The sequence below is a fragment of the Ptychodera flava genome, chromosome 3, assembly GCF_041260155.1.
Source record: "Ptychodera flava strain L36383 chromosome 3, AS_Pfla_20210202, whole genome shotgun sequence".
Lineage (NCBI taxonomy): Eukaryota > Metazoa > Hemichordata > Enteropneusta > Ptychoderidae > Ptychodera > Ptychodera flava.
In genome coordinates, this window is record NC_091930.1 from 50,278,411 (window position 1) to 50,300,219 (window position 21,809).

General features: G+C 36.4%; 2 protein-coding genes across 2 annotated transcripts in view; one reads left to right on the forward strand and one right to left on the reverse strand.

Annotated features, from left to right (window-relative positions):
- Positions 1-1,618: 1,618 nt before the first annotated feature.
- Positions 1,619-21,809, forward strand: part of LOC139130230 (uncharacterized) — a 41,107-nt gene continuing 20,916 nt past the window's right edge. The window contains exons 1-3 of the mRNA XM_070695980.1: positions 1,619-1,698; positions 6,946-7,323; positions 8,797-9,450. Coding sequence (XP_070552081.1) covers positions 1,644-1,698; positions 6,946-7,323; positions 8,797-9,450 — 1,087 coding nt within the window. The 5' untranslated portion in view covers positions 1,619-1,643. The remainder of the gene's footprint in view (positions 1,699-6,945; positions 7,324-8,796; positions 9,451-21,809) is intronic.
- Positions 13,857-21,809, reverse strand: part of LOC139130231 (uncharacterized) — an 87,058-nt gene continuing 79,105 nt past the window's right edge. Inside the window, exon 2 of the mRNA XM_070695981.1 lies at positions 13,857-16,342. Within this exon, the coding sequence (XP_070552082.1) occupies positions 14,345-15,889 (1,545 nt within the window). The 5' untranslated portion in view covers positions 15,890-16,342 and the 3' untranslated portion in view covers positions 13,857-14,344. The remainder of the gene's footprint in view (positions 16,343-21,809) is intronic.

Consider the following 21,809-nt stretch of genomic DNA (forward strand, 5'->3'; position numbering starts at 1 on the left):
GTCCGTATGACGAAAACGTTGACGACTGAGATGGCCACCGGCGGACGGTGACGGCAGTGCCCCGGCCCACTACACAAGCGTACACTGTGTGTGCGTGTCATCGATCTGAAACTTTCGGGCTCGCCAAGGCCGTAAACTTGTGATATTTTAAAAGCCACAGCATCTCTAAGAATGATAACTACTCTCGATCGTGCTGTTGCATTCACTTTATAAATATAATTGTAAATATTCTAAATAACCCAAAATACTATCGTTATCCGTCGCTAACGCGGTGAAAGCTATGTCCGCCGATGGCAGACTTGCCTTGGCATCGGTCCAGCGCGAGACAATGATTGACACGCGCACGTGACCGAATCGGAATGTCTGATTGGTGGAGACACAATTCCATGTATCAAATATTTAGCTTAATGGGATTTATGATTGAAAGTATACCTGTAAACATTTGCACATCTCCTGGGTGACGGACCGCTTTACTCATTAAATGTAAGTAATCTGCGTAAATAAAACACAAAATCGCGATAAAAATCATGCAATTTGTTACAATAATTTTGATCCATCCACATCCACATCAAAGAAAAATAAGAAGACTGTTCATGTGATAAATATATAATCCCATTATATTTTTTCTCGTGTTTTTCGCGGAACCGCACAACTTCTCGCCTTCGGCTCGAAGTTATACGGCTCCGTGAAAAACACTCGTATACGATGACGTCAAACAGAGAAAATACCATGAGATTATATATATATATATATATATATATATATATATATATATATATATATATATATATATATATATATGGGTTACTGGAGAAACGATATTACAATTCCATCTCTACAACATTGTATCGTAAGCCCCTGAACTCACTTATCAGTAGACAAGTCTCCTGACTAATGAGTCTATATATATTTACATATGTAGACTTTACTAATCGATAGATATTAATAAATAGTAAAAACGTTACTCTTTATTTATCAAGAGAAAAAGTTACCTCGTACACATTAAACGCTTTTTTGTTTATGTTTTTAATTTAATGAAAAAAAAACGGGTCACTGTCGAAGAATAATAAGAATATGTGGTCAATAATACACTGTTACATCATATCGTTTGTCAAAATTTATGCTACATAAGTGTTATCATATTTAAATATCACATTTCATGACATTTAATGTTAACTCTGACTTTAGGCAAAGCCGGTAAGATTGCAGTTAATGTCAGCAAGTCAAGGAAATCCGACAGAAAGGATAAAACAGAAAAAGAAGACGTTGAAGTCAAAAAAGTAAATCTGCACAGCGCAGTAAGAGCAATGTTCTCTTTCGTAAATGTCCATAGCTGTTGAATTTTGTTTGTAGCATAAGAAGAGAAGAAATGAAGTAAAATCCAGCTAATACCGCAGTAATAACTGTAATGTATGAGGGCGAACGAAAATATCATTTCGTGTTGTAATAAATCTTACAAAGGAATAAAAAACTGCACTTATACTGATAAGAATATTGAGGCCAATTTTCCGTTATCTTTCATATTCAGCTGCTTAAGGTCGATTTAAACTGTAAGATGCATGCATACATGTAAAACGCAAATATTCTATGACGTAATCACACTGGTTTATTCAGCAGCTGAGCAACCAGGTAGCGATGGAGACATGGCAGAGAGTACCAGTGATAAGAATTTAAGTAGTGGAAGAATACGACGGAAAGGTAAGTAGATTGATAGATATATAAATTTTGTTTGGTGGCGACACTTTGAAACCAACTCAGAGCATTTGTTGAACAGCGTCGATTTATCAGCATTGGCTTTTTATCGAATATAATGGTACGTTGCATACATACAAATGATTATAGTTAAGATCTGGAAAAAAGTCAGTGTGAAGATTACGAGACGCATGAAACTTAAGAAACATGTATTATTACTTTGAAATTGAAGTAATTTATATTCATAGAGATACATTTAACCATTATCACCATGCCTTTTGGTATCAAGCATTAAAATTTCCCATGAGGATATTTATTTCACACATTGCGCGCCACTTGGAATGTCGGATCGACAGTGTGAGAAAAATTGATCCCACACTCTCAGAAACCGTCCAAGCATATACCACACGAGCTCTAGTTGGATCATAAACAGCCTTTTTTCCATATTATCCAATGGCACGATGAGCAATACACGGACTAGAACCACAAAGTAGCCTAAGCAGGTCAGAGTACGGGGAGGGGGCGCAGATGATGACGTTGTCGTGATTTTGAATAATGTTGTACGTTGTTTGTGACCCCGTGATGGTGACAGACTTACAAAAACCAGACGAATTTTCCAAATAACAGGTGAACATAGGCACTGTGGGAAATTTTGACATTTTTGTTTTTACTGTTGGACATCTAGTCCGTATTAGATGTTGAAGTATCGGCACGCGAACACGCATCAGAGATCGACTTTAGGTGACACGTAATACTTTAGATGGCCACAAAGTGAGATAGTCGCTGATACAGTTAAACATTCGATGTTACCGTTGTGAACTTCACGCATTTTGTGGTCATGTAAGAAAAAGACATGTTAATTTAGCCTTCGACTCGAGACAAAATATCCTGAACTTGTGTGAAAAATCTGATGCAAGGTCTTTGGATGTGAAATTCTACTAATTTAATACTGTTATATATATATATATATATATATATATATATATATATATATATATATATATATATATATATATATATATATATATATATATATATATATATATATATATATATATATATATATATATCGCGTAAGGACCAACCAGCTGATTGCAATTGCAGGGTTAAGTCGGCATGCCCCCTGAAGGGTAACTGTCAAGTCAAAGGCGTGGTGTACAAGGCCAACGTATCAACGGAGGACAACGGAGAGAGGGTTTATATCGGCCTCACTGATAACACCTTCAAGACGCGCTACGCTAATCACATGAAGTCGTTCCGCAACGAGAGGTACAAAAACAACACCAAGTTATCAAAATATGTATGGAACTTAAGAAATAAGGGACAAGACTTTGACATTTCATGGTCAATCATTGATAAAGCATTGAGCTACTCTAACATGAACAAGCGATGTAATCTTTGTATATCAGAAAAGCTGCACATTATCAATGCTGACAAATCTACAATGTTAAACAAACGCTCTGAGTTGGTTTCAAAATGTCGCCACCAAAACAAATATTATTTATCGAATTTTAACACTACCTACAAATAGAATGGTTCGTCCCAATCATATATGTAAGAGTGTCGAGCTAGAAATCCTTTCACTCTATCTGAGGATTGCAAGATGCATGAAACTTAAGTAATAGATTTCATTACTTTGTACTTGAAGTAATCTGTTTATATATATATATATATATATATATATATATATATATATATATATATATATATATATATATATATATATATATATATATATATATATATGGAAGAATATTCACACTTCTACTATATTCTGGTTATCGCTGTTTCATTCCACCAAGCACAAAGTTTCATCCGAGAAGTCAGATTTGATCAGGTGTTCTGTTGAAAACATCAAGTAGATTGAAGACGTGTAAAAGGTACAGTGTTTTTGAAAACAGAAAATTACAGAGCAGTCAAGGATGGTTTTAGTGATTGGGCTTACCTAGTGTATTTGCGCGGGATGGTAAATGGCACGCAGATGGTTAGAGACAGTCCTAATTATGGGTGATATGTGTGGGTGCTGTATTTTGCATAATTACTTAGAACGGCTGTGTATTTAAGGTGGAGCTGCATGTTGCCAACAGTTTTATTCAAAGCAATATTTCTCATCAAAGATGACAAGCAGACCCCCTTATACCATATATGTTCAAAAAGCAGAGACTCTAAAATTTAGTATGGTAGCAGTATTTTACTCAAAGGAAGAAGTAGGTGAATATTTAGGGTAAAAAACCTCAATTTTGGTATTAACGATGGAAATTAATTTAAGTCAAAACTTGACACTATTTTCTGATATGTAATATTTCACTTGAAAGAAGAGTATATGTAGGAAAAAACGACTATTATATTTTGCATTATCTATCCTCATTCTAAAATGGTAGGGGTTTAAAGTCTGACACTCTAAAAATTGATTAAAATCATGATAAGCAAATATAAAATGCCTCTTATTCAAAATGTAAGAACTTTATTGCCAAAAAAATAGTTGTTTTGTCATATAGCATTTCAAGAACATAATGTGAAAATTTCAGAAAATTTTACCCTGCCAAAGTGGAGTAAATTTTTTGAAAATTTTGAAATTGGGAGGAAAAAGTAGCCAGGAAATCGGGTGATTTGCAGACAATTGCATAAATTAACACTTCCTTATCACGCATATTTCGACTGCTTGACAAGCTACAATGTGACCCAACCAATATTTTAATCTAGGCTCAACAAATCTATTAAAATTGAATAAATATTTGCTAAAAAGTGATTTTTGAGCAAAATATGCTGAGTTGGGTCCAGCGCCTCTTTAAAATGCAAGAATGTTGAGGACTTGAGGTGTAATGTGTTCAATTTTACTATCCTTGGGATTCAGATTTTTTCGGATGGTGTCATTGCTGTTCAGACCTTAATTAAGCCAATTATGTAAATTTCCTTGTGTGTGTGTTTGGTTATATATATATATATATATATATATATATATAATATATATATATATATATATATATATATAATATATATATCTATATATATATATATATATATATATGGAAATAGCTCTGGCATACAGGTATTGAGCTTTGAAGATTTCCGAACTGTACAGGATGGATATATATATATATATATATATATATATATATATATATATATATATATATATATATATATATATATATATATATATATATATATATATATATATATATATATATATTACCCTTAAGAAAACTCTTAATTTGACTTATTGAACTAAAGGCAAGGTCATTCTTTTATAATTATATATAACAAAATCTACAGATATTGTCATGGGAAATTACAGTCCTTGATGCCAAAAGTAGAGCGTTATAAATAATACAACAAATTATTTCGAGTACAAAGGAATATTACCCGTTACTTACGTTTTTGTTTTTCGTACTCATTTTGCGGAACGATTGCATGTGCCTGTCTCGAAGGTGTTATCAGTGAGTCAGGTGGAACTTTTTGTTGACTCCTTTTGAGGCTTCGGTCTTGTAAATGACACCTCTGGCTTGATAGTCACCTTTTTACGGGCATAAAGACTTGTCCCTGTACACACTTTGACTTTCAAAATGTCACGAGCATACGTAATATTATTTATTGAATTTCAACACTGCCTAACATCAGTATAAACCATATAAATTAGAATGAAGATCTATAAAAAAATATTACTTTGTAATTTTGACGTTAGCCACAATGCATAGCTGATCACTGCACTTGACTCGACTGGAGAGAATTGATTGTCAACTTTTTAGAAAAATAGCTCAAAATTTTTTTGCAATATATAATATTATATGTACTTTACAATATTTGAGTGGTTAAAAGTTCATATGTGAGCAATGATAAAAAACATATTTGAATATAATTTTACCCTAAATAATACAGTTTTCTATGCATGGTTGTCTGTGGGGGAAACTTGAAAATTCTTTTCCAATACAAATCTAGTTATATCTAGTTATATATCTGCATTAAGACATTTTTTTCATTTTTGATATGAATGTATTTGAGAAGATAAGGGTCGTTAGAAGTGCAAATGATAGAGGCAAAATAAGAAGGGATGTGATTGTAGAGGGTAAACATCGAACGCTACTGGGATAAATCGAGTAAGTTCTGGTAAGGTCATGGCAACATTTTAAGCATAAAACTTTAGCAGGGGGAAGTTCATATTTTTCAAAATGTAAAATAGGGTTGATGGTCACATTTCAAATAGGGCTATAGAGGTCACATTTTACATAATGAAAACCCCTGAATTCTACTCCGGCCCATCCCTCCCTGCAATTACAAATATCCGATTAAACCGTTCTGTGACAGTTGAAATGTAACTGAATGGTCTTGGTGTGTTTATTGTGAATAAATTCGACAGGTCACTTAATCCAGTTGCATCCCCCTCTTTTTGTTTCTTAAGAAAATGATAGTGACCCTTTGAAGTAAGATAATCAATACTATGCCCATATTCCACCGATTTGGCCTCACATAGTTGACAGGTGCGCCTACCAAGAATTGGTTAATGTGTTATGAATACCCATAACCAGGTTAGTCCGGATAGAGTATGCACATGCATTGTTCTGTTGTGGTTTCATAGAGATTTAGTTATAGCTGTAGTCTAAAAGTTTAAAACGATTTAATGTTTTTCCTTTTCCATGGAAAAAAATCAAGTCTTTAAGCAATAACCTGTAATCACCAAATGTGTATAAAACCAAAAGAAGGTCAAGGGAGTATTCTTTTCATCACGTATGCTTTCGGAAAACAAGAAAAAATGTATTCCACAAAACAAAATATTTAACGTGATCTACTTAAACTGTTTCAAATAATTCACTGTCTGTACGGCTTCATGAAAAAATCAAGTTCATAAATTCACAAATTTGCCGCGCTAGTACATAATTGGCTTTGGGGTTTTCAAAATATTCAATTACGAATTGGCAATATATGGTGAGCCTGTAGACTGAAAGCCACACCTGTAAATCTTATTTACGGCGCAGCTTAATCTACGGTTGCAAATGACGAGGACGGTTATAGTGACGTATATTCTTATAATCGGCATACTATACAAAGTAAAATCGGTGAATTTACTTGCATGTAGCTTGTGTTAATGACACATTTGCTGAGCATTGGCCATCAGTAAAGAACCGGACATATAACTTGCTTGATTAATCAGTTCTTACTTTGCCATTAAACAGAATATTTACTGGCTAGAACCACGTTTAAACTAGCACAGCAAAATGTATGTGTGCTCTTATAAAAGCTTATTGGTCACTTCAGGTCAAATTGAAATAAAAGTGGAACCAGATGGTATCATTCCAAAGAGAGGTAAAAGTGTGGCGGAAGTTGATGCTGCCTTCTTCTCCAACAAACAAACAAAAGAAAACGCTGTACTGGTTGGGAAACAACTAGACCAACGCCATAAACATATGGAGTTACTTGATATGTGTGAAGGAAGCATTTCCTATATCATGGATTGCCAGTCATTGGAAGCCCTGGAGTCTTTGATGGATGACTATTCAAGTGGAAGTCTTCACAGAATGGTGAAGAGTACATTCCTGTCTGAGAGTCTGCTGGATGAAATTGGAGCTCTTTATCTGTCTTTAGGAACATCAATAGACTACGAAGAGTATCTGCAATGTCAGGAGGAATTGGAAGGTATGTTCAAATGGCGATTACATATCACAAGTATCGGACAGGAGGCTAAAACATTTATGATGGGGATGATAGATAGGACGAGTGTCTTTCCCAACCTATGCGCATAGGGCGTTTGTGTAAAAGTTGTTCGGTAATTTCATCTGTAGATAGATGTATGGACTCTTGTATACGTAATTTAATGTATACCTAAAGGTTAAAATGATGTGCCTTAAGGTAGCGACATACCTCATAGACACTTTCAGATTGTTACTTTTCTCAATAATAGAAGTGTCAAACCCTAATAAAGTATACATTTTCCAATAGCCCTGATATTTGGAAATCCAGCCGTGCACAGTACACAGTCATTATTTGTATAATAGTTACTTGACAAGCGTTGGCTGAGCCTTCCAAATGTAGGTTTTCCTCCCTATAGAAAAATACTGCAAGATTTCAGTTGAAATTTATGCAATGACAAGCCTTAGCAATACCCTTCAAATTCGTGCCAGCGATTTTTCCTCCAAGTCTCCATTCAAATTATATGACTCAACAATTACAAAATCTTGAAAAGCACTGTGGCCTAACACCTTCAATAGTGTATAACAAAAAAGACATATAAAGAAAATCCCATGACATGGATTTGAAGGATATTACCAAGGCTTACCGGAAATCTTGCAGCCTGTTCGCAAAAGCGAGGACAAATCGATTTTTGAAGGTTCAGCAAAAAGGCCATTATGAAAATATTGACTGTGTATTGTGCATGGTCGGATTTCCTAATATCAAGGCTTTCAGAAAGTATATAGTGTATTAGGATTTTGGACATCAATAACTGAGAAAAAAATAAAAATCTGAAAGTGTCTATAGGGTATGTCGCTACTTTAAGGTGGTATGCGCCTTAAAAATAAAAGAATTACACTTTCACTAAAATTTTCATCAAAGACTTTTTCAATTATTCTCTTTGAAAATCACAAATAATAATTTGAGGTCACTGCAAAATCTGGTACTAGAGAAACAGATTACCCAAGATTTACCGATATCTGATTTTCACACAAATGACCACCATTCCTGTGCTAATGCTCCAGAGGAAAATTAATTTTCTATTTTCGAAAAACTAAGATGGTGAAAACCTTTTTACAACAAGAGCTTTACAATGACTCCCCGCAAGTGGTAGCTCAGAAAAGAATTGAAAAATGTATGGTACTCCGAGTATCTGTCCTCAAGGCACATTCTACCTTAAATACATGTGAAAGAGATAAAATATCCTTAAGACCGATCTGATTTAGATAACTGTTATAACTCGAAAAGATGTATCGACTTTTACTTTCGTCCGTGATTTACCCTTCCCAATTCTTCTCTGATATATAAAAAAGTGATTATTAAATGTCAATTCCCTTTTTTGACTTTGAAGATATCAAGAGTTAATTATGACACAGCACGAATTTAGTTATATCAAAAATTTATTTGTCGTTCACAATTGCAATTAACATCTGTATTCAGGTAACGACATCTACCATCTGCCTATTGAAGACATCGAAGAGATGAACGAGGAAATCAAATCAGATATTATAAGACAACAGGTCAATGTTACAATGAGACAACAAACCACAAGACGGAAAGCTACAGACAGAGACATCCTACAAGCAATGTCAGTGGAACAAGTGAGAGGTGGACAAACTGAACTTAATAAACTTATAAATGAATGGATCAAGATACAGACTGAATTACAACAACTGAATGCCTCTCATTCTGAATTGGTTTTTGATCGACAAGAGTTCGTCCGAAACACAGGGGCCATAATCGATGAAGTAGATATTCCTGTAGAGATGAAGCAAGAATTGATGATGGCATTCCAGAAGTTCCTGCCTTTGCGTCCAGACAAGACCGTCAAGCCTGATCAAAAGCTGGTGATAGAGGGCGATGTACTCATGGAGTATGTTGATAGCACGATTCATGACTGTGACATTCCTACCAAAGGAAAACAAGACATAATAGAGCAATTCAAGAAGTTGGTACGTGCCAAGTCTGGGAAGGCGACCGCCAAGGCCAGTTTGACTGCAAATCTACAGGATCGTATCCCGGCAATCGTTGATGACGCTAACATTCCTGATGAACAGAAGGAAGTCTATCATCAGTTGAGGCAGGTCGAAAGAGGTAGGTAGATCTATGTAGAAATTAAATGTTTGGAATGTTGGAGCTATCGTATCTGGCTCCATTCCTTAAGTAGGGAAATACTGTAACAATGTACTATGGAGATGTATCGAAGAGAAAGTGGCAAATAAATTATCGGTTAATGGAGTCATTAATTGGTTCAGGCATGTCTGAGATATGTGTGTGGACGGACAGAAGCACAGGCATATGCATGAATGCACTGACACACAGATGGATGGTACCTAAACCATAAGTCCCCTGAACTTCCTCCCTAGGACTACCAGATATGAACTGAGTATGCTTACGTGTTTCAGTATATATTGCTTCAGTATATGTTTCAGTTGTGTATTAAATTTTTGCCATGTTTGGCCAGCTTGGGTCAAGTTAAACGAGGTATATCCTGAATTAGGAAAGTAATTAAATATTCAAATTAGGAATAAGCTGCAGCGAAACGCTTAATTACTTTCTATAGTGTTGTGTAATTATAACTTCAATGTACATAGCAAGTTTCATCAACTTGGTCGAGCCAATCAAACTATATAACCCTAAGTAGGGAAGTACATTAAATATGCATATTAGAAATAAGCTGCGGTAAAAATCCAAAATTACTTTCAATATTGTATCATAGTATCACCAATGTTCATAGCAAGTTTCGTCAAGCTAGGTCAAGGCAATCAAGATATATATACCCAATAAGCGAAGTTCATTAAATATGCAAAATGGTAATTGGATGCACTAAAAATGTTTAATGACTTTCAATAATGTTGTATTATAGTATCCTCCATGAACATAGCAAATTTGGTCAAGTTTAGTCGAGGCAATCAAGATGTATAACCCCAATTAGAAAAGTTCATTAAATATGCAAATGAGGAATGGACTGAAGTTAAAATGCTTAACGACTTTCAGTAATGTTAAATAATAGTAATTTCAAGATACATACTGTTACGTGCAGAGAAAACGAACAAAAGGGTGAACTCAGCAGTTAACGTTTAAACAAAATTTATTACGAAAATAAAACTAATTGCTAAGTCAGGCATAGAGTACAAGCTTTAAAAGTGTACAGACTACTTATCTCAGCTGGGATGGCAAAGCTCCAGTCTCAGAGTTGTAACAGTCAGTCGGATGAATGAACAGTCCTTTGGCTTGCAGGCTTGAAGCTGCACAAAGTCCACAGTATAAATCCAGCGTTGACAGTGAAGGTCTTGAAAAGTCTTGAGAATGACTACTGCTGGAGTTTAGTAACACACAAGAGACACGATCCCAAAAGTCTGACTGGAAGCTGTGCACGTCCCTTTTATAAAGGCATATAAGAACAATCTAGAACTTTTATTGACATGCTAATTACTGTTCTAAAATTATCTCCCTTACACAACTAATCAACTTTCCAGAACATTCCAAACATGACTATTGAATTCAAGGTTGTGAGGTCATCAAGGGCAGTGACCTTGAGAATGTTCTAGACTAATTGAACTCAGGTCATGATGAGTGTGGGGGAAATGACCTACATAACACACCCCCTCTTCAAAAAAAGAAAATTTTTCAAAGAAAAATCTTTCTTTTACAAATGTAATCTTGAAAAGGATTTAAGTACTCAAATTTTGTTTTACTCTAAAGTAAAATTTCTTGAAAGTGAACAACAATAAAATTTCTTGAAAGTGAACAACAATAAACTCTAAATACGAGAGAGACAGTCTGCAATTAAATTGTCTCTGCCTTTGATATGTCTAATGTCAAGATTAAACTCCTGTAACATTAAACTCCATCTTAGCAATCTCTGATTTTTGCCTTTAAATTTCTGCAGAAAACAAGAGGGTTGTGATCAATATAAACCACTATTGGCTGATTTGAAGAAGTAACATAAACTTCAAAATGCTGTAAAGCTAATATCAAAGATAAACACTCTTTTTCAATTGTAGAGTAGTTTCTCTGGGATTTGTTAAATTTGCGTGAAAAATAGCAAACAGGATGATCTATACCATGACTATCCTCTTGCAATAAAACAGCATCAGCAGCCGTATCACTAGCAACTACAGCTAATTTGAATGGCAAAGTGAAATCTGGTGCAGACAACACTGGGGCACTTTGCAGTATTGCTTTAAGTGTATCAATGCCTGTTGGCATTGCTCTGACCAAACAAACTTTACTTCTTTTTAAGTAAGTTAGTCAAAGGCTCAGTAATTGTGGAGAAATTTGGACAGAATTTTCTGTAGTAACCAGCCTACCGAGAAAGCGCATCAGTTGTCGTTTGCAGTTTGGTATGGGAAAACTTGAAATGGCACTGATTTTGGCATCAACAGGTTTTACCTCACCCTGTCCTACAGTATGTCCGAGGTAAGTTACCCTAGCCCAACCAAACTCAGATTTGGCAAGGTTGACAGTCAACATTGCTTTGCTCAGTCTCTCAAAGAACTTCCGCATGAGCTTGATGTGTTCCTCCCAGGTGTCACTATACAGGATGACGTCGTCAACGTAAGCTGCACATCCGTCTAGCCCGGATATGACGTCGTTGATCATCCGTTGGAACGTTGCCGGAGAGTTCTTCATTCCGAATGGCATCACCTTGTACTGGAACAATCCGTCTGGTGTAACAAAGGCGGATATTTCACGAGCACGATCCGTCAGAGGGACTTGCCAAAATCCCTTCAGTAGGTCAAATTTCGTCACATACTTGGCTTTTCCCACTCGGTCGATGCAGTCATCAATCCTTGGGATTGGGGAAAGTGTCTGTCTTTGTTAAAGTGTTGACCTTCCTAAAGTCCGTGCACATACGATAACTGTGATCTGATTTGGGAACAAGTATGCACGGCGAACTCCAGTATGCACGGCGAACTCCAGTTACTTTTACTGGGTTCAATAAAGTCATTGTCCAGCAGGTATTTGACTTCTTCCTGGAGATATTTCGCTTTTGTTGGATTCAGTCTGTATGGATGTTGTTTTACAGGCTTACTGTCCCCAACATCAACGTCGTGATAGATGACGTTTGTCCTCGTTGGAACATCTTGAAACAGGTGTTTATATTCATGGAGCAGTTCTTTCACCTGTTGTTGTTGTTCTGGCTGGAGGTGTGCCAACTTTGTAGACTCCAGCTTCTCCAGGATTTCTGAGTTCTGAAGCTTGACCGAGCCCAGCTTTGAGTTTAGAGTATTTTCACTCAAGTCAGTTTCAGTATCACTATCTTCATAATGGCCAGAACTGACTGTACTGACAGGCTGAGTTATAGTAGAATTATCCCTATCCAAATATGGCTTAAGCATATTTATGTTTGTTTTCGCCTGTCAGGTGTTTTTATGATGTAATTTAAATCGCTCAATTTTTTATCAATTAGATATGGCCCAAAGTAACGAGCATAGAGTGGTTTGCCAGGAACAGGAAGTAGAACAAGAACCTTTTGACCTGGTTCAAACTTCCGTTTTGAGGTGCTTTTATCATATTTGGTTTTCATTGACTGCTGAGATGACTCAAGATTTTCTCTGGCTAATTCACATGCTTTAGAGAGTTTCGTACGAAAATCTGACACATATTGCAAAATATTCAGACAATCATCATCGTCTGATAGGAATTTCTCTTTAATGAGCTTAAGTGGGCCACGGACTGTATGTCCAAATACAAGCTCAAATGGGCTAAAACCAAGAGACTCTTGAATTGACTCTCTAACAGCAAAGAGCAGAAAATGAATTCCTTCATCCCACTGTTTCTCTGTGTCAAAACAGTAGGTCCTAATCATGTTTTTCAAAGTTTGATGAAATCGCTCAAGAGCACCCTGACTTTCTGGATGATAGGCGGACGACCTACACTGTTTAATGCCTAGCTGATCCATTACTTGTTGAAAAATACCAGACATAAAGTTGGAGCCTTGATCGGACTGGACACATTTAGGAAGGCCCAATAAAGTGAAAAATTTGACTAAAGCTCTCACTATAGTCTTTGTCTTTATATTTCTCAGTGGTATGGCTTCGGGGAACCGAGTTGATGTACACATTATTGTCAGCATGTACTCATTTCCTGATCTTGTTTTTGGTAGGGGCCCAACACAGTCTATTAGTATCCTACTAAATGGTTCTTGAAATGCAGGAATTGGCTGTAAAGGGGCCTTTGGAATGGTCTGATTTGGCTTTCCTACCATTTGACATGTGTGACAAGTTTTACAGAAATGTGCTACATCCTGCCTGAGATTAGGCCAATAAAAGTGACTGAGAATTTTGTGATAAGTTTTCCTTACTCCCAAGTGACCAGCCCAGGGCGTTTCATGGCCAGGTGCAATATTTCAGCACGATAGGGCTTTGGAACCACAATTTGATGTTTTATAGCCCAATCGTCATCAACCAAGACATCTGGAGGTCTCCATTTACCCATGAGAATACCAGATTTTGTATAATAGGAAACAGAGCTATCTGAAGTTTTATCTTCATCATCTACCCTGTCAAACAAACACAAAATATCTGGGTCTTTGTGTTGTTCTGCAATGAGATTTGATCTAGAAAATGTCTGACTTTGGTCAGCAGAAGTTTTACTGGAAGTTTCAAATCCACGAGGGATAACGGAATGGTCCGTGTCAAACACCTGACTGAGAAAGGTGTCATTTAAGTCAACATCTGTGACATTATTCTTGAGAGTATTTTGATTCTCGGAAGTTTTCTTTGACATGGCTCGAGTAATTGCACACGAAGGAAATAATCGGGTATCTCTTGTTCAATTGGCTCTGGATCCTGATCTAAACTAGGATTATCAGTAACAAGTGGATTAGTAATGACCTTGTCCCCAGCAAGGTCGTTTCCAAGAAGAAGGTGAATCCCTTCAAAAGGCAAAAAAGGCCTAATACCTAAAGCCACAGGTCCAGAAACAAAGTCCGAAGACAAATAGACATTATGGAGAGGAACAGGAATAAAGTCATTGCAATCTACCCCCTTAATAAGAACTTTAGAACCTGAAAATGACTTTTCAGAAAACGGCAGGGTATCTGCCAACAAAAGAGACTGGGAAGCCCGGTATCTCTTAAAATTTTGACAGGGGTAGCGGAAGAAAAATCACTAGAAAGTGATATAAAACCATCATGAATAAATGGTTCGAAAATACCCATAATGCTATCTTGAGAAGAATTGACCTTGACCTCATTAATTGGGGATAAGAGGGGTTTAACCTCAGAAAATGTGTTACACACATTATTAGACTCTAATTGAGTTGATGAAGAAATAAAGCCGGTGGGCTTAGATCCACTTTGACCACTTTGACCTTCACGTTTTCTTTTCAACTTGAAACACTCTGACATTAAATGGCCGTCTTTCTTGCAATAATTACAAGAAAGTGTACCGAACTGTTTGTCAGAAGGAGATTGAGACTTGGGATCTGATGATGTGGAAGTGTTACTTGAATTTTGTAAACTGTTGTCATTTGATTTCCTACTCTCCTTTGAAAAATTCTTGGATGAAAAGGAGGAGTTAAATTTACCTGCATTGTTTCTGTATGAAAAGGACTGGGATGGTTTGCTGAGAAATGAAGATTTGTGGGTCAATGAATAATCATCGGCCAAACGTGCAGCAACCTCTAATGTACCTGCCTTTTGTTCATTGATAAACGTCTTGATGTCACTCCGGATGCACCTTTTAAATTCCTCAATCAAAACGAGCTGTCGTAATTTGTCATAATTCTGACTGACCTTTTCAGAAGAACACCAACGATCAAACAGTTGTTCTTTTGTTCGAGCAAATTCAACATAAGTTTGATCCTTCACCTTCTCACAATCCCTAAATTTCTGACGGTAAGCTTCAGGCACCAACTCATAGCCCTTGAGAATTAATTCCTTCACAGAATCATAATTTGAAGCCTGCTCTACTGACAACTGAATATAAATTTCTCTGGCTTTACCCACCAAAGCACTCTGCAAAAGCATAGACCAGGACTCCTTAGGCCAATTCAGACTCTGAGCAATTTTCTCAAAATGAAGGAAATATTTATCAACATCCTTTTCTTGGAAAGGGGGAACTAGCCTGAAATGCTTAGTGATGTCAAAACCGTCTGAAGGGAAGAATTTTCCTGACTTTCCAAGCTCTAAACGTCTCATTTCTAATTGCAGTCGGTGTTCTGCTAATTCTCTTTCCTTTTCTTTTTCCTCTCTTTCTTTCTCTCTTTGTCTTTCTTCCATTTCTAATTCTTTCTCTCTCATTTGTAATTCTAGTTTCTTGATCTCCAAATTTGTCTGCATTTCTAATTCTAATTTTCTGAGTTCTGAGGTAGATTCAGGCTCATAATCTTTTAAGGCAGACTCCTCAAAATGGCCTGATTTAACTAAATGTTTTGCAATCTTGAACTGTATTTCTCGCTTGCGCATAGATCGTTTAACTTCTACCTTCAGGAAATTGGCCAGTGTTATGAGGTCGTCTTTTCTGAGGGAATCAAATGTGTCCTGATCAAGGTCATCCATTTCCTCTGGTTTAAATTCCGCCATGATTAAATTTCGCTGAGTTCACAGTATACAGTAGTTTTAAAAAGGCTGGCAAAATGTTGTCAAACGGCTCAAAATGTTCGCTCCCGGACGAGCCCCCAATTTTGTTACGTGCAGAGAAAACGAACAAAAGGGTGAACTCAGCAGTTAACGTTTAAACAAAATTTATTACGAAAATAAAACTAATTGCTAAGTCAGGCATAGAGTACAAGCTTTAAAAGTGTACAGACTACTTATCTCAGCTGGGACGGCAAAGCTCCAGTCTCAGAGTTGTAACAGTCAGTCGGATGAATGAACAGTCCTTTGGCTTGCAGGCTTGAAGCTGCACAAAGTCCACAGTATAAATCCAGCGTTGACAGTGAAGGTCTTGAAAAGTCTTGAGAATGACTACTGCTGGAGTTTAGTAACACACAAGAGACACGATCCCAAAAGTCTGACTGGAAGCTGTGCACGTCCCTTTTATAAAGGCATATAAGAACAATCTAGAACTTTTATTGACATGCTAATTACTGTTCTAAAATTATCTCCCTTACACAACTAATCAACTTTCCAAAACATTCCAAACATGACTAATTGAATTCAAGGTTGTGAGGTCATCAAGGGCAGTGACCTTGAGAATGTTCTAGACTAATTGAACTCAGGTCATGATGAGTGTGGGGGAAATGACCTACATAACAATACCAAGTTTCTTCAATTTTGATTTAGTCAATGGAGAGATATATATCCCTAATTAGGAACGTTCATCAAATATCCAAATAAGCAATTAACTTTCATGCAACACCCTAATATCTTTCATGGCTGATAAATCCTTGTGTGATAAATATTTGTAGCAAATCTCATCCAATTCTGTTCAGCTGTTCTCAATGTATGTATGTTTTTTCTAAAATCATGAATTATGCAAATGAGCATGAAAACTGCAAGCCATACCCACCAAAAACTAATCAGTTCTTGCCATTTGATATCTGAACCTATGTACAAAATTTGATTGAAATCTCTTCAGCTGTTTTTGAGATATTGTGTATACAGAAAAACAGATACACACACAGACATAGCTAAACCATAAGCGCACGTGTGACACACTTGACCTAAAAAAGGAAAATAAAAATTATACTCAAAGATACTTATAAACTTAATATAAAACTCAGATAAATTATTGTTCGAAAATCTTTTTTAAACTTCTCACTTTAAATTCACCAATTTACAAGGACCAAACTCCACTTATGTCAAGAGCTAATTCTCCATTCAAAATATTAGTGAAACATGGTGTGAATCTCAAGTTTTTTTGCAGTAAAAAAGCATAGGAATGCAGACGCACGCATGTTTGTATGCATGCATATTAACGTTCACACAATCATACCTACATACATACATAAATACATACATACATACATGCATACATACATACATGCTTCCATACATACATACATACATACATACATACATACATACATACATACATACATACATACATACATACATACATACATACATACATGCATGCATGCAGGCATGCATGCATGCATGCATGCGTACATACATGTATGCATGCATGTATGCATACATACATAAATACATACATTTCAAACAAGTCTTAGACTACTATTTCTTTTATAAACACTTCACTGAGAATGCGTTACTGTGCAATACATTGAACTCTAACTTCATAGTCAATAATTGATACTTAAAAACATTTCTAATACTATCTAACACATATGAAACAAAGCATACACGGCCTTTGCCATGAGGAGTAAGCACTCATGTGTGTCCACCACTCTCTGAATACTCACCTCTCTGAATATACAGAGAGAGTTGTGGACACACCATGAGTGCTTACTCCTCATGGCAAAGGCCGGGTATGCTTTGTTTCATGTATTGGATTGTGTCAGAAACTTGTTAATGATATTTTGACTATAGTTATAACAAAACAAGAAAACAAATAACGAACACCTTTCTCTATTGACAAACATAAAACATGAATACAACTCTGAATTGGTTCTTTATTGTATATGAAAATGATCATACATAAGTAATAAAAGACAAACATTATATCAAGTCCTCAGAGAGGATAGAGTCCTCTTCATTAATTAGGTCAGTGATAAAAATACTGTGATACAGATGGCGCTCAATGGCAAAGAATGAGTTTCTTGGTGGTGAAAACATCAAACCAATGTAGGCCGCCATCCTAATTACAAAAGGTCATTAAATGAGTCAATTAGTAATTAATCAACAGGATGTTGCCAAACATTTTTGCATACTTTCCTAACAGTGACAGATTATCACTGGTACCATATTTCATATTTCATAAAGTTTGATGTAGTATTTACAACACTATGAGATCAACATCTGCCTTTTTCACTGTTAAAGCAATGTGAGCTTAACATCTGTACCAAGTTTCATGAAATTTGATGAAGTATTTCTTGACATATCAGCCTAATTACGAAACTTAATTGAGATGATACTGTCACATGCCGTGAAACAAATTAATGTGCATATAGGTCAATGTCCTCATACCAACTTTAAATGATACTGGCGGAAATATGTGTGAGTTATAGCTCTGTACATGGAAAAAATTGGAACAAAATGGCCGCCATGCAGCCATATGTGATCTTACTGTCTAAAAATAAACATGCATGTGTATGACATAAGTGAATGTCCATGAACCAACTTTGAATAAAATCACTTGAGACTTGCCAGACGTATGGCTCTTGACATGAAAAAACCATAACAACATAACAAAATGGCCACCATGTGGCCATATTGGATTGTATCGTGAAACAAATCGACATACATATGTATAACATAAGTCAATGTCCTTGTACTAACTTAGAATAAAATTGCTTAATACATGTCTGAGTTATGGTTCCTAACATGAAAATATCGTTAACAATGGTTGCCATGCAGCCGTATTCAATCATATCATATCATATCATGACATAGGTCATGACATAGGTCAATGTCCTTGAACCAACTTTGAATAAAATCGGTTGAGGTATGCCTGAGTTATGGCTCCGTACAAGAAAAAATCGTAACAAATATTCAAGGGGGCCACCCATTTTCCTCAAGAAAAATTAGGGGGGGGAGAAGAAAAAATACCACAAATTTTTTCGGGGGCTAAGGAAAAATACATCAATTAAATGTTTGCCAAGAAGTCCTGATCTACAGATTATGCCTTGCTGTCAAAAAATATCTGCTGAAAAATTTACAAATTTGCTTGCTCCTACTAGAGAATGGTTTACATTTTCAAATAATTTTTGTATGTGCATTAAGAGGATCAGGTGCATCAATACAAAGGTGCCAGATTGTTGAAATATTGACCATAGCATCATGTGAACACAAACAATTCGCTGAAGACCAAGAATTGATCTCAGTGTGTATGAATCAAGGATACCTGTTGGTATGTTGATACATTATGTAATGATACTAATGCTTCAGAATCCCATTCATTCTGATTTGCATGATATAAGATTTCTCAGTGGCGGGTGGAAGTATAGGCCCAAAAAAACAATATGTTTTGTTTCCTGTCCAATAATATTGGGAGGGGGCCAAAATCTTCTAGGCCCCCTGGCAGTAAATTCCGAACACTCCCTAAAGTTAAAAGAAATGAACAACCTGTTACCATGTAATGGTACTCAGCTGTGTGGTTGTGGTCACAAATGTCAGTTACCAGTAATTAAAGCAATAAAGAATGGCATGTCTGGGGTTGTGAGTGTCTTCATCAGATTATCCATCACTATATGTGTCAAACCTGGCAGCTGTCATTCATTCTGTTGTCACTGTCATCAGTGATATCATCACAGTATTTGAGAGTTTGAATGCAGATTCAGCGTCAAAGATTAGGCAGAATATCCGTCACAGTCAGTGTCAAAAATAACAGCTCTCATTCTTTCTGTGGTCACCATCATCAATACTGCCCTCATAGTCCAAGAATCACTGTCACTTTCAAATTGTGGCAGCTGTCATTCATTCTGTTGTCACTGTCATCAGTGCTATCATCAGAGTCTGTGAGAGTTTCAACTCCAGATTCATTGTCAAAAGTTGTGCAGAATATCCATCAGAATCATCATCAGTTTCTAAACTGGCAGCTAGCTGCCATTCATTATGTAGGTACGTCAGCATCATCAATACTGCCCTCAGCGTTCAGCTGCAGATTCATCATTACAAGTCAATCAGAATATCCATCACCATCAGTTTCAAACTGTGGCAACTGTGATTCATTCTGTTGTCACCATCATCAATACTGCCCTCACAGTCCAAGTAGAATTCCACTGCAGATTCAGCATTACAAGTCAATCAGAATATCCATCACCATCAGATTCAAACTGTGACAGCTGTGATTCATTCTGTTTTCACCATCATCAATACTGCCCTCACAGTCCAAGTACAATTCCACCGCAGATTCATCATTACAAGTCAATCAGAATATCCATCACCATCAGTTCTACACTGTGACAGCTGTGATTCATTCTGTTGTCACCATCATCAATACTGCCCTCACAGTCCAAGTATTCCAACTGCATATTGATCATTGCAAGAATGACTGTTAAAGATCATCCAACAGTATTCATCTTCACTGTACTGCAATCAGATGTCCCAATCACTCTGAAAGATATCAATAAAATATAGTTTAATATAATTATGTATGATTAATGTACTGATGTACTTGGATGACGGGCACAGTAGTACATTCACTTTTGTGAAAATAAAATTTCAAATCTCAAAGCTGTACAACTGGTGTCTATCAATTTTTGACAGCAATATGTATGTCACACCAATACCTTCATTACCATATGAACGAAAGTTACTTGTGTGCAATGGTCTGCATCTAGTACATAACAATATGAACCCTTATCCTGCCAAGTTCATATTTCACCATCAGGTCAAGTTCGTTAAAATCATTGAAGCAGAACATGTCCCATCTGGTGCATTTTAACAAAAAATTGAACATTTGAAGGCCAATGAAATCACAGATATTATAAACATCATTTTTATGGAATAAAACTGTTGGAGCAGACCAAGCCGACTGGGTGAAAATACGTATGGTTTTGGCTCAATACCGCTTTTCACTGAATTGGCTGAAGAGCAAGTGATACTGTCTGGCAGGTAAAGGGATAAAGCCTCCATGAGTTGAAGAGAGCAACAACCTTTGTAATTATAAACAGTATCATTTTTTGTAAAGACTCAAATAGCATGGCTCAGAATTAGCATTAGCACTGCAACCACAGTCTACCAACTATTTCCCTGGGGCTACCAATATCTATGAAATGGTAGCTTACAAGGTCTACCAAAGACCGGGACATGAAATTCAGTCACTTTGGAACGAGCTAAATTAGGCCAGACTATGACTATGTTTTGCAAATTACAAAGACAACCGTGCAGTGAAACTTTGCAACCAAGTTTCAATATCTCAACTGATGTACTTGGATGACAGGCACAGGAAATGATGGGCATTGAAAAGGCATTTTCATTGCATTGTGATCATAATGTATCAATCACAGATAATATGCACCTTCCCTACAGAAAGCCCATGGTCTACTTTTAGCCCTGCTACAGTTAGCGGAAGTGTCGCTGGTCTACCATGGACTACCATTTTAGTTCATGTTCATATGACCATGGTCAACCTTGGTAATTCATGGTCGACCATTTTTGTTAAATGGCACAAATTACCATGGTTGTCCATGATCACCAACCATGGTCAACCACAGTAAACCAAGGTGGTAAACCATGGTTAACCATGGTTGACCATAGGCACCAAACGTGGTTGACATTGTTACTAACCGACCAATGGTATTTTATGGTTTTTGAAACAAAACCTTGGGTTGAAAATTGTCAGAACGGAAAAAATCTTGGTATAAACCTCACCAAAACTCTACAAAACACCAGTGATCCCTGACTGGTGTCTTTATAACTTGACAGACTCGCTTAA